This window comes from Callorhinus ursinus, unplaced genomic scaffold, assembly GCF_003265705.2.
Source record: "Callorhinus ursinus isolate GAN/ISIS: 27379988/994484 unplaced genomic scaffold, GSC_fseal_2.0 scaffold2, whole genome shotgun sequence".
In the NCBI taxonomy this organism is placed as follows: Eukaryota; Metazoa; Chordata; class Mammalia; order Carnivora; family Otariidae; genus Callorhinus; species Callorhinus ursinus.
Window position 1 is genome coordinate 53,361,505 of NW_027397064.1, and position 14,810 is coordinate 53,376,314.

General features: G+C 36.1%; 1 protein-coding gene across 3 annotated transcripts in view; it reads right to left on the reverse strand.

Moving 5' to 3' along the window:
* Positions 1-263: 263 nt before the first annotated feature.
* The window catches only part of AGPS (alkylglycerone phosphate synthase), a 185,714-nt gene continuing 171,167 nt past the window's right edge, over positions 264-14,810 (reverse strand). For all 3 annotated transcript variants that reach the window (XM_073882004.1, XM_025849602.2, XM_073881999.1), the window contains one exon: positions 264-5,899. In XM_073882004.1, coding sequence (XP_073738105.1) covers positions 5,778-5,899 — 122 coding nt within the window. In that variant the 3' untranslated portion in view covers positions 264-5,777. The remainder of the gene's footprint in view (positions 5,900-14,810) is intronic.

Genomic DNA, 14,810 nt, shown 5'->3' on the forward strand with positions numbered 1-14,810 from the left:
GTGATCATGAAATGAACCAAGTAAGATTAGGTTCAACAGGTTTGAACCTCAGTCATTTCAGAGCCCAGAAAACTACAACCTTCCCTCCAGTATAGGAGCTACAGGCAGGGACAAAATCAGTATCTGTGCACACGTCATTCACTAATAGGCTACTCATGGGTACAGACTATATACTATCCATTCTCTGTCAGTATAGCATGATGCTGACAAAAAAGGTTAAATGGAATCAACATGAAATAAGCAACAATTTCTGTAACAATGAGTGGTTTTGATATTGTTTTATTTCTTCCCAGCACATCTTAAAAATCACACATGGGCATTTGCTTATAGAACAGTACAGTCTAGGAAAAGCAATAAAAGGAGAATCCAAACATACACCAAAAGCACAGTATATAGACTACGTTTTGAGCCCTTGTGGAAAACAGTATGGCTCAGTTTGAACTGACAAAGCTGTGTTGAAATCTCTCAGGAACTTCCCTTCCCACTACATATCAACATTTAAAACTATAAATGTAAAGAGAAGAACTGTTTGTATGCATTAGTTACAGCAATATAATGGCTTACATACAAGAGCTTACCCACATGTAGTTCCCAAAAGATTACTACAGTACTGGCAGGAATATGTACTGCCTTGGAGGAAGACTCAGGATAAGATATTATTCAAGTCAAGTTGTATCAGAGCCAAAGTATTTCACAGGCTTAGCAAAAAAGGACAAAAATTAAGAAATATAATCTACACATATTTCTCATAAGATTTATCATTGTCCAGGAACAGAAATACTCATTATTCTGAAGGCACCATCACAGAAAAAAAGACTGACACACAATATAAGGAATAGAACCCCCTCCCCCACAGGCCCTGCTCCTCAGGGAGCTGTGTGAGCTAACATCCAAAAGCATGTAGTGGGTGTCTCAGGGACTGAGTGAGTAGGCCACATCCACTAAGCCACATCTTAGGGCTACTAAAATGGGACAATAGGAATGAAAATCTAAGAATGAAAGTACATATAAATCCCAACAACTGAATGGATATATGGAGTACAGGTCCACCATATAATCAGTGAAACAGACTAGATGATCCGAACCCACACTGTGGAAAGGATTTTCAGTATTTCTACATATAACTACTTAATTCCTGACATATTCTTGAAGAGGAATAGCCCTGAACTACTAAACAATCTCAGTCTTTAAAGACTTATTTATCCTCTCCCATTCATTTTAAACGATGGCTATTTCACAGAAAAAAAAAAAATCCCAACAAGGCACTGTGAACTTTTGGGGATATTCCTTAAGAGGCCCAAAAAAACAATTATTTATAGAAACTGTATACCAGTACAAGCATTTCATGTCCTTTACAGATATGTGAACAAGATTACTTTAAGGGATAAACAATAGGTTTCGTTGGGTGCTCATGTTGTTCATGAGAACACTGCTAACAGTAAGATGCCTGAAAAACAGGTATTTGTGCTGCTTAGAAATCCACACTAAAACATTTTTCTTTTCCTTCTCTCTCCCTCTTAGATTTGGAAGTTCAGTCTCTGAAAAATGTTCTTAATGATATTTAATGTATTATTTTTCTTCCTTGTGGGAAAAAAAGGGTTATAAAACAATCTCCTTTGGGAACCAAAAAAAGAAATCTTTTCATGTTCACAGAACTCAAGTTACTTATTCTGTGATGGTTCTTTGGCTTGAGTGTTCCATATATCAGTGGTCCTTACATTTGCTAAGGAATTGCTGTAGTTAGAAGAGCACAGTGCTCATTCTCTGAGGATCTTCCTAGGTTCAAATTGGAATGCTTCAGGTTCACGGGAGACTAAACACCTCCTAGGAATATAACATTGATTTAAAAAATAATTAGTGATAATATCTAGCTAACTACATTCTAAAGGGGCTTGATTATGCATCATTAATAAAATTATAAAATTTTGTTTTCAAATCAGTGGAAATATGAAGATGAAAAACTAAAGAAAAACCCATATGCAAACAGAACAAAGAGCTTCCCACTCCCTTTAAAGAAAACAGAATCTCTTAGACCTGGGTGCATTTTATTAATAATATACATTTCTGTAACCTGTTGTGTTACAAGTAGTTTTTCACAAATTCCACACTAAAGACAAACAGTGTGGTTTAGGAAGCAGAAAGCCAAGTAACTTACATCCTTCATAGCAGAAACTCTATTCAATAGTTAAAAAAAATCTTTTACATTTTCTGAATTTCAGCATCAATGTATACATTCTTTCCTTTTCAGGACACTGAAATTAATAAGAGTTCAATGAATATATTGACATATGGTTCATTTGGAGCCTTGAGCAAAGCCGCGCTTCCAATCACTTGTCAAGCCAAAGGTGATTCTGTATTCTTCAATCCGAAACTAGCACTTGTTTTTTTCAGCTTTTCTCCCACCATGAGCTAAGCCCTAATTAAAAGCAAAGTTGCCAAAGATTAAGTGGTAAACGAAAAGCTATTAAAGCTGTCCTTAATGCCTGTCTCAGTGTTTCTTAAAACGTAGAGACACTTTCCACAGCATTCCATTGTGGCTGCTTCAAGCGCCAGCATATGCAGCTTGTGAATCAATCCATAAAAACTGTCTGTGTTCTACACTTAAACAGAATAGATGCTCAACCACACCCAGCCCCATTTGAACAGCTGAGGTTACACACTTCAGCTTGGGACTACAGGGCTTCTTTGATCAGCTCTGGTTATGAAGTTGTAGCTAAAAAAGGAAAGGACAAAGAAAAGTCTCTGGAGCCAGCGTGCAGAAAGGCATTCTCAAAAATGTAAGCTAGGACTTAGCAGTTACTAAGAGAATATTCTGAAAACCAGGTTTCCTTGCAACCATCTGTATCTGACACAGTATACACACTGATGGAAGCTCATCCTTTACTGCGCTTTTGTTTTCCAAAATACATCAACACAACTACATTTACGAAGGCGTCCAGCTTCATAAACAACTCTTAAGTAATAGTACTAAATACGTAAGCATTTAGGAAGTAAACTCCCAATTCTTCCGAAGAGCAAAGAATTCAATCCTTTCTTTGTGGTAAAATGCTGGGCACAATGAGCATGTGGCTTCTACAATTCTTACTAAACTAAAAAAGCTCAAGTTACTCAGTATAAGACGAAATTCACTTATGCACTATATTTTGCACCAAACATTAAGGCATCAGTCTCTAAGGGTCAATAAAGCCTGTTCATATTGAGTCTTTAGTATTCAATGCCACTTCTCACTAGCAGCAAGTTCCTAGTCCCACTAAAACCTCAACCCAAATGTGACATCAACAAATATTAGAAATATGACTAATTTAAGAAAGACAAGTCAATGTTTATGCTGTACTAAAAACCGAATAGGTTATGAGCTTTTAAAATTTTAAACAAACTTATTCAAAGTGAGTTGAAAAGCCTCACATAAACAATGTACTCCAGGCTTTAACTTTTATGAAGCCATTTTCAGATATTTCAGAAATATGAGGCAAGGTTTAAGTGCCTCTGTGCATAATCAAGAACCCAGTTCTCCACAGAAACTAAGTATATGCTGAGGTATCTCTCAGAAGCAGGTGTGAGAGTGGGGAAAAAGGCTTTCTGATTTACTCAATCAGAGTCAAACAGCACTGGTGTTGAGTGTTCATGTGTTTCAAAATAATCCCTGTAGAAATGATACCAAGAACAGAATGTAGTCATCACTATAAAATCAAGGTTGGGGAGTCCTGCATACATGGGAGAAGAAAAACCAAGACATAAATCACTAATTTCCGTAAGGTTCATGTAGAACAGTGAACACAACAACTTTCAGCTGTGACATTTATAGTTTCCTAATACCAAATACAGATTTCTGAGGCTGTTGAAATCTGAACTCCCTGGGAAAAAATGTTATAACAATCACGTGCAAAGGAATGGATCTGCTTATGAATCTGTAAATTTTATTTAAAAAAATTACTCAGAAACATGTATACACTCCAGTGAGATATTAGTACTGTATTAAATTTTACATTTTGATCACCAGTTAGAGAAATTACCTTCATGAATAGATAGATGCATTTTATAAAGCTGAGATTTTTATAATTATAGAGGCAAGTGTAATTTCCTCATCAAGCATCCAACTATTTCAAATAGCAAGGGCTTTTAAAGCTAAGATCTGCTGGAAATTTTACAGTTAAAAATAAATCACCAATGAAGAGAGGCGGCTTCTAATAAATAAATATTTAGTTTTTGTTGTTAAACTGATATTTAATTTTGACTTCTTACAGATTTTAAGTTTATTAGGTTCAGGCCAATTTTATTAAAAACTATTTATCATTTTGAAGTCTTAAAAATACCATTTTGTCCATTTAAATTTTTACTTTTCTGGTTAAGTATACTTCAGATAAAAAAGGTATCAAAGTGCCCAAAAATACTTTGGAGCCGTTGCTACATAGACAGACAGTGTGTCCTTTTAAAGGATCGTGTGCACTTTGACTTACATTATCTGATCAAGTATTAATTTTAAAAAATTATCAAAAGTTAGGTATTGCATTAAGAAAAGAATCCATCCCAAAATGTGAATCATGAACCTTGACAGAAAGTGATTCAAAGTAATCATTTTACTTATTTTAATATCCAGGTTTGAATGTAAAAATGTTTGCTAAATGTGATTAACGTTCTCCCTATTATTTAAGAAATATGATATTTCAAACTTTTGATTATGGCATGTGTATTAATACATTACATTTTTTCAAAATTTAGGTTAAACCAGTAATTTTAAAAAGGTGTTAAACCACTATTAAAAACTAAATTGAAACTTTACTTCTATATGAAAATTTATCATGTTGTTTGGGCTAATGAAAAAAAATTTGTCATTGAAACTTGAGGTTTTCAAATTCAATAGTTAAATGATAACTGTGTTTCGTTAGCCAAACGATTCTTTGAACTGGAGATATTAAGTGTAAGGAGGCTTCCTTCTTCTGTTTCTGTTGCAGCTTCTTCTGCATCTCAGCAACAAGAATGTGAAATCAGAAACATTAGGACTGTTAAGCTGAATAAAGGCATTCATTTCATGGTAAACCTGTTCTTCACATACAATGAGTGATAAGTCAGCTTTTCTTATACAACATATTATGAAGAAACTAGGATATAACAAGAGGTTATTTCAGTTATACACATACAACTCATACCTCAGTAGAAACAGAAACATGGAGAACAAAAACATGTCCCCTAACAACAATTTTTAGACTGATTTAAGGTTCTATAACTGCATACTAATTTCAAAGAAAAATGTAGGCCAAGCACCTCACAGAACTGAAGGTATCCTAAATAGCAGGTTGCCTATGTTCTTTCATAAGTACCCTCCTTAATGGCCTACTCACACTAGAATGTGTAATCACTCCTCAACGGAATCCTTCCCTAGATACCGGCTTCCCAGAAACGCCCTTTTAAAAAGAGGCTAGATAAGCAGTGGATGACACCAAAATCTGCCTTTGTTCCCAAGGGGAAGCATCAATACAGACCAGCTGGCAGCATCTTCCTTTGAAATAATAACTAGCAGCCTTGTGCTGCCTGACTAAAATTTGAAATAACAACCAATTGGCGGTAAACTGATGCACCTACAATGAGAGAGATTGAGGAATACCATCTGTCAATCCATAGATGTAGAAACAAAACAAATACAGAATGAAACAACTTATTTTCAAACAAACAAAAAAAAACTTGCTGAAATACAGTCCATGATATATTTGATTACTGGTATAACCATAGTTGAAGACTTAAAAAAAAATGTGACATTTTTCGTAACAACAGTAATAGATTTATAAAAGGTTTTTGTTTCCAAAGATGTTATTGGGGTCCACATACTCCTTGACAGACTTCAGCATCCCAAAGCCGACATCAGAGATACTTTCCTTTAGCCACTGCTTCCGTAACTTGCCCACTGGAAAAACAAAATCAAAAATGCTTCAGTATACACTATGATGCTAGGAACCAATCAATCTTGTGACCATGAATGAACAAACACTGTGTGATAAATGTTTTTATTCAAAAATGAGAAATGTTTTGCTTTATTTGATTTATTGAGCCCACCAGACTATCAAGCTCATTAAGCCCAATGTACTCCCAGGGGAAGCCTGAGCTCCACAGCGTCTCCTTTCTCTGTAAACTATGAAACGGAGATGAAGGAAGCTTGGGCTGAAACTGCGGCCCACTTTACGAAGAACAAAATGAGAAAAACATGCTTTTCAAATGAACCCATCTCCTGTCTTAACCACCAAAACACGTCAAAGTTTCAGAGAAAATGAAGTTAACTAAAGAAAAACATCATCTCCAGATGAATTTGTTGGGAATATTATAGGAAAAATGGCAGGATATATACATCCATAAAACATTTTAAAGCTTAAAATAATTAAGAAAATCTGAACCTTTAATGGGTTTAAGAAAAAAATGTGGTTATGAAACTTTCATTTGCATTTTATTTTCATATTACTTTTAAATAAATTTACATGTTCCCAAATAATGGTTATTTTCTTCTTACTGTTTTTCCAGAATTAGAGATTTTTTTAGGCACTAAATCCTAATCCAATTTAAACTTAATCTTCTACTTTTATACATTGTATAATGTTCCCCTTGTTTCTAGCTCTTGCTAATTTGAGAATAATGAAGTAATATGATGATCCACAGCATAAATTATCTTTTTAAGGGCACCCAAGGAAAAAACAAACTTTCCTAAGTATAGCTTTTATAAGAAAGGATATGTACTTAATCTGTAAAAAAGTTTTGAAATGTTAACTTGCTTTGGCATTAAGAAAAGAAAAGCAATATGCTAATTCATCTGTGGCAAAATGGATAAATCTTTTAATTTACAGATAGGCTTATTTGTATTTAGTACTTTTCAAATGTATTATTGTAATAATTGAATTCAAATGGTCATTTTCCACAAATGTTCATTAATGATCCAAAGTCATCAACAGTGATTTAATTGGCCAACAGAAATGGAAGCCTTCTTTCATTAAAGTATTCAGCCTGTCATTCTAAAATGCAATCTCATTTATCAGGCTGCAGTGATACACTGCAGCATCTGCCATTTGGAACCTTAAATATCATTTCAGGCTCAACTCAAACCATCTTTGTGTCCAGTTCTCCAGGAAACTATCAAATTGTCATTAAAATTATAGCATGATTTCCTTAGAAAGCAAAGTATTTCTGCTTGACTTCTAGAAATAAAAAAGTTTGCTGGTATTAAGATGGGGAAAAATGAGATACAGCAGAAAAAAATTTTAAATTCAAAAAGAAAAAAAAACTGTTTAAAAGAAGCTCTAAAACTGGAAGCCAAACAAAACAAATTCTTATTCATGAGCTCTCTACCACCAAAAAGATATTCTACCTGGTCCTCCTACTATCTCTCTAAAGGACAACTCACCACAATGCTTTAGCCTTGGTTTTGTCATCTTCAAAGGGATTAGAATCTATGAACTCTTTCACCTCAAATAGCCTATGATTTTAAGCATTTTAAGCAAAAAAGTTGCAAATCAGTTATTTTCAGATTTGCTCCAAGGGATTAAAAAAAAAAAAAAAGCAACTACTCTGTGAGTGACAGAAGTCGCATTATTGTAAGCTACCCACACTGAGGCAGCTCAAGAGAGGGGTGAAGAGCAGTCATTGTTAGTCTTCACTATTATCTGTAATATAGTTTCACTGAATGTGTCCTGTGGTTATGGATGTAATTGTCCTGAAAAGACTGCAAACAACTGCTCCAACAAGATGGAGCACATTAGAACCTCAGCAGGATGCCCAACAGCTAGCTTGTCTGCCTGGTTTTACACCTCTAGTAATAATGCAATTCCACAAGGAGCTGAACCATCATCTGAGAAGCCACCCAACAGCCACTGCATATTTAATGAAGTTGCTCACCAAGCGCTGGAAAACAGAAGGTGCTTGGAGTGCATCATTAGTTCTGTCAGAAGGATAATTTACACATCTATCTTGTCAAATTTTCTATGGTTTATACTTTTACAATAATCAATCTAACATACATTTGATTAGTGAACTAGAAAGTAAAAAAAAAAACAAAACAAGCAGTACAGGCGAAATGGCTGTGGCCCCTCATAAGCATATTTAATGAAAGAATTTAACCCCTTAATGGCAGAGGTCTGCGAGCTTCTTCCTTCAGTGATAACAGATTTTGAACTGAGGTCAGAAATCATGGCCTATATAATTAAAACAACCAGGAATCTTTTTAGTTTTGCCTAACAATTTAAGTCAGCTACACTGTAGGATAAGTGTACAGACAGAAAACATAGTTTAAGTTAAAATGCTCAGCCTTTCAAGCTTTTAAGACTATTAGTAGAAATAGTCTTCATAAAATGCTAAAGACCCTTCAGCGGCTATCTCAGATGAATCAATAAATCAAAACAACAACAACAAAATACCAAAGACCGTAATCTCAAAGAGAAAGCACACTTCAAAGTAGAAGACTTTTATTCTAGAGTAAACAACACTAATAATGTACTTTGTACAATCCTTATCTGCACTGCTAGGCATTCAGAAATTAGCTGACTGTACTGGTCTGGACACGTGTAACACATGTGTGCACAAGTACACGTGTGCATAAACATTTGTAGAGCTCATTTTACAAATGGAAGAAATGACACTTTGTCCTTTATGTAGCATGCCATATTTGGAGGAGGGGAGAATGGATAAGAATAGCAAATGACAGGCAGCCGAAGACTATTTCAGCATCCCTTGTTGTGTATTCACACAAGTTATTCATGACAAGACATATGCACATTCTTACCACATGAAGCTTATGCCTCTTTCTGAACCTGGATTATCTGACATGGGATACTCATGACTACTGACTCGACTATATTCTTTTGACTTCTGATTTTCCAGAAGTATAAACCTAGTCTGAGAGCCAACAATAGAGCTACAAAAAGCCAAGATAGGGACCTTGTACTTCATAATTCACAATTATCCTAAATATATGCAGGTATTTAAGAGTCTTAGATATATTTTTAAAGATACAAAAACTTGGGCGCCTGGGTGGCTCAGTCGGTTTAGCGTCTGACTTTAGCTTAGGTCATGATCTCAGGGTCCTAGGATCAAGCCCCGCATCAGGTTCCCTGCTCAGCAGGGAGTTTGCTTGTCCCTCTCCCTCTACCCCTCCCCCCGCTCGTTCTCTCTCTCTCTCACAAAAAAATAAATAAAATCTTAAAAAAAAAAGATACAAAAAATATAGACCAGCTAAGTGCTGAACATTATCAAAACTGATGGGAAAGTTCTTTTTCCGCTTAAATTAAAAGTGGAATTCACCTTTTTACAATTTAATATCTAATGTATATACAGATTGGATAAAACAAGTATTTTATGTTCCTCAACAATTTACAGTACATTTTTTAAAAATTACTTTTGGAAGAGAGGAAATGGAAGCCTTTAGGGACAGTATTTGAAATCACAAGTTCAACAATCCCCTTTGGATGCCAACAGCTCCAAGAAAGAATGCATTTTGTGGTATGAATGACCAAACATGTACGGAGAGTACTGGGAGCGTTGGGTGTGAGAAATGTGGACATGGTAGCCAGCCTAGTCACCAAAAATTATCTGGAACTACTCTTTGTGGTCTAAGGGACTGAAGGCTTAGCAGAAGCTACCAAATAGTCCTGTTTTAAAAGGGATAAATCTGGGGTCTGCTAGCCAGAGTTCTTTTTAGCTAGACAAATTAAAAACTTTTTGAATTATGAATTTGATTTTAAGATTGCAAAGATTATATGCTTATTTAAAAAACAAATTATGAAACAGACTGTACATTTAGAAGATTACCAAAGCTAAAGCTCGGAAGTAGAATTCAGCCAAAGCTAAAAGAACCTATTATTATATAACAACTATATTTTGAAAGTTCTAGGTTGGGCATCCTGGATATCACTTCAGCACTATTCTATAGGTCAGATTTTAAAGAGAAAATCTAGACTTAGCTGCTTATATGAGTGATCTGGGCATTAACTTTATGCATTAACTTTGTATTTCAAGTTTTAATTAATTCAACCAAACTACTGGTGGATTATGTAAGGGATCAGTGCTGGAAGATGTGTTGGAATCAGCCCAACAACCTCATGCCATCTGAGGTTCTGGCCCTATGAAACCTGTTAGGTACTGATGAGAACAGAGAACATGGACAACTTTCACTCTGAGGTGATCTGACTGAGGATGCTTCTTCAGAGGGAGGGTTTCAACATGTAAAGAGGGTATAGTTGTCCATGTATTTGTGCTAGACAGCACATTTTTGCGTGTGTTTGGTTCTGGTAAAAGTACATGCTGAATGTTAGCCAACAGATCTCCAACGAGGGATGCTAAGATGAGATGGGACTATGCCTATCCAAGAGTTTAGTTTAGTGCTTTGTGGATACTTAAAGTCATGTTTCCATTTCTTTTTCAGATATTTGACTTACTTTCTACTAATGAAACTTCCGATATTGAGATGACAAATGCATGGATACAACAGGCTTTAACAAAGCAATTAAAATCTAATAGGATTTTTCTTTTATTAAATATTTAAAATGTCAATTTCTTCCACGCTAAGATTTCATCTGTGCAATTCACACAATAGCTCGAAGATCTTATTGATCCTTAAATAGGTCTTTAGAGATTATGAAACAGAATTAATGTTTGAATTACTAGGGCCAATAATATCACAGGAGATCTGTCTTCAGAACATAATCAAGTGCTAATTCTGTTACACTCTCCCCATAGATGGCTTGACACACTTGGAATTTAAGCCCAAGTTGTCAATTGATGCCTATACAATGGAGTAAAAAGCAAGTGAACAGGTGAAATAACATTAGATAAGGGCAGAAAACAACAGAAAACATCATACTCTCCCTGAAGACTAGGGCCATGTTTTATTCATTTTTGTGGTTCTGTTGTAGAACAATGTATGCCACACAGTAAGAATTTAATAAATGTGGGGCGCCTGGGTAGCTCAGCCGTTAAGCGTCTGCCTTCGGCTCAGGTCATGATCCCAGGGTCCTGGGATCGAGCCCCACATCGGGCTCCCTGCTCCACGCGAAGCCTGCTTCTCCCTCTCCCGCTTCCCCTGCTTGTGTTCCCTTTCTCACTGTCTCTCTCTCTCTGTCAAATAAATAAATAAAATCTAAAATAAATAAATAAATAAATGTTAGTTGACATAAAAAATAAATATTGAACTACAGTTATCTGTAAATCTTGTTAGATTGGGAGCAGAAATCAAGTATCTAGGGAAAGCTATCTGGGTTTCCTTAATTTCCATTGCTTATATTTGCCCTGCATTTCCTATATTCTGACATTATTTCTTGTATATAATCAGAGCTATTTTACAGTAGCTAAAACAAGAGGTAAGTCACAGAACCTAAAACTCTTTTCCTTCAAATCTCTAGGACTCTTTGGACTCTATCAGTGGTTCTCAATGGGGGCAATTTTGCCCTCCAAGGTACACAGTTATAACGTCTAGAGATATTTTTGTTTGTCCTAACTCGGATGATGTTACCAGCATCTAAAGAGGCCAGGGATGCTGCTAAATATCTTAGAATTCACAGAACAGTCTCCAGAACAAAATTATCTCGACCAAAATGTCAGCAGTGCCAAAATGAAGAAATCCTGGTCTACGTGCTTCCAAGAGGCTATCTCTTAGAAGCCCAAACAATTTCCATAAGGGCAACACACTTTCACTGCTACAACCAACTGGATTAGTGGCAAATGGCTTATTGCCATTTGCAAGGTGAACTTGCTCTAAATTTGAGACTACTAACCAAATTGAAAGAAATTCTGGAGAAAGTGACAGATGGAAGTTACATCTGAGAACATCAAACACTGATGACAAATGCTACTTTATTTTAAAAATTAACTCCTAAAAACTTGAATTTAATATCGATTGAAAAAACACTTGTAAGTCATTTCTTGTACCATTTTTCTAGCCAGTGGGTGAACATATATATATATATATATATATATATATATGAAATAAAGCTTCACAGCACTATCCAATACAACTCTCTTATGATGATAGAAATGTTCTTTACCTGCATTATTCAGCATGTGGATACCCATATGTGGATATTAGCATTTGAAATGTAGCTAGTGAAAGAGGAATTTTTAATTTCATTTTATTTTTTTTTAAGATTTTATTATTTATTTGAGAGAGAGAAAATACAAGCATCAGGGAGAGGCAGAGGGAGAGGGAGAAGCAGGCTCCCAGCTGAGCAAAGAGTCCCACTTGGGGTTTGATCCTAGGACCCCGGGATCATGATCTGAGCTGAAGGCAGACGCTCAACTGACTGAGCTACCCAGGCATCCCATGAATTTTTAATTCTAATTTTTTTTTTTTAAGACAGAGAGGTGAGAGTACTGGGTATTTACCCCAAAGATACAAATGTAGGGATTCGAAGGGGTACGTGCACCCCAATGTTTATAGCAATGTCCACAATAGCCAAACTGTGGAAAGAGCCAAGGTGTCCATCAACAGATGAATGGATAAAGAAGATGTGGTATATATATACAATGGAATATTATTCAGCCATCAAAAGGAATGAAATCTTGCCATTTGCAACGACGTGGATGGAACTGGAGGGTATTATGCTGAGCAAAATAGGTCAATCAGAGAAAGACATATATCATATGACCTCACTGATATGAGGAATTCTTAATCTCAAGAAACAAACTGACGGTTGCTGGAGTGGTGGGGGGTGGGAGGGATGGGGTGGCTGGGTGATAGACATTGGGGAGGGTATGTGCTATGGTGAGCACTGTGAAGTGTGCAAGACTGTTGAATCACAGATCTGTACCTCTGAAGCAAATAATACATTATACGTTAAAAAAAAAAAAAGAAGAAGAAGATAGTAGGAGGGGAAGAATGAAGGGGGGGAAATCGGAGGGGGAGACGAACCATGAGAGACGATGGACTCTGAGAAACAAACTGAGGGTTCTAGAGGGGAGGGGGTGGGAGGATGGGTTAGCCTGGTGATGGGTATTAAAGAGGGCACGTTCTGCATAGAGCACTGGGTGTTATATGCAAACAATGAATCATGGAATACTACATCAAAAACTAATGATGTATGTATGGTGATTAACATAACATAAAAAAAAAAAAAGAGAGGTGAGAGAGGGGCAGAGGGAGAGGGAGAAAGAGAATCTTAAGCAGGCTCCACGCCCAGTGAGGAGCCTGACATGGGGCTCGATCTCACAATCCTGAGATCATGACCTGAGCCGAAATCAAAAGTTAGACACTTAATGGACTAAGCCACCCAGGTCCCCCTAATTTTAATTAATTTTAACGGATTTAAATTTAAATAGCCACAGGTAGCCTAGTGGGTTTTCTATTAGACAACACATAACAACATTTAAAAAAAATTGTAACTAAAGTCACTTTTAATAGATTCACATCTGAAAATATCTATAGGGTTATTTTGTTACACATTTTTAAAATTTAAAATCTATTTATTAACACGAATTATTAGTTTCAGAGGTAGAGTTTAGTGACTCATCAGTTGCATATAACACCCAGTGCTCATTACATTACATGCCCTCCTTAATGCCCATCACCCAGTCACCCCATCCCACTACCCACCACCCCGCCAGCAACCCTCAGTTTGTTTTCGGTAGTTAAGAGTCCCTAATGGTTAGTCTCCCTCTCTGATTTCACCTTCTTTTATTTTTCCTTCCCTTCCCCTATGTTCATCTGTTTTGTTTCGTAAATTCCACAGATGAGTGAAGTCATATGGTATGTCTTTCTCTGACTGACTTATTTCACTTAGCATAATACCCTCCAGTTCCATCGGCTTCATTGCAAATGGTAAGATTTCATTTTTTTGATGGCTGGGTAATATCTCACTACACACACACACACACACACACACACACACACCTTCTTTATCCATTCATCTGTCCAGGGACATCTGGGCTCTTTCCACAGTTTGGCTATTGTGGACATTGCTGCTAAAACACTGGAGTGCAGGTGCCCCTTTGAATCACTACGTTTGTATCCTTTGGGTAAATACCTAGTAGTGCAATTGCTGGGTCATAGGGTAGTTCTATTTTTAACTTTTTGAGGAACCTCCATACTGTTTTCCAGAGTGGCTGTACCAGTTTGCATTCCCACCAACAGTGCAGGAGGGTTCCCCTTTCTCCGCATCCTCTCCAACACCTGGTGTTTCCTGAGTTGTTAATTTTAGCCATTCTAACTGGTGTGAGATACTGGTATCTCATTTGATTTGTATGTCCCTGATGCGGACTGATGTTAAGCATTTTGAAAACATCTATTAGGATTAACTGTTTACTAATCATATGAAACTACAAAAGTTAATTGTTCTCTAACAATCTAATAATGTAGTACAGGCATTCTTAGACTAACAAACATCTTACTTAGAAGAGTCTTTGGATATAAAATTGCTGGGAAGGGAAACTTCTCTTTAGAGGTCCAAAGAGAAGTATTAGTACCTAAGCAACCTATTCTATGATGGTGATACACCTGAGGGTGTAAACTACAACAGGTAGCTTCTGTAATTGCATACTTGGAAAGGCACAGGGATCAGTAATTCTTTACAACAGATTTTCTGTCAGTTCTCAAATCTGTTTATCCTATGATATAGCTGTAGTAATTAAATGTTCAGTGAAATTGTGGGTTAAACTGGCTTTTACAGTCTGGTCTTGAAATCTATTACAACATTGCTTCAGTGGAAAAATATTATAATCAACTAATAGGTTTTGTGAGAAAAAGCCAGTCACAAAGAAGAAACCAAAGGAAAAAAATAATTTAAAGGACAAAACAAACTTTTTGCTATATTATGGTAATCTGATATTCAATATTGGAAAGGCTATACTCA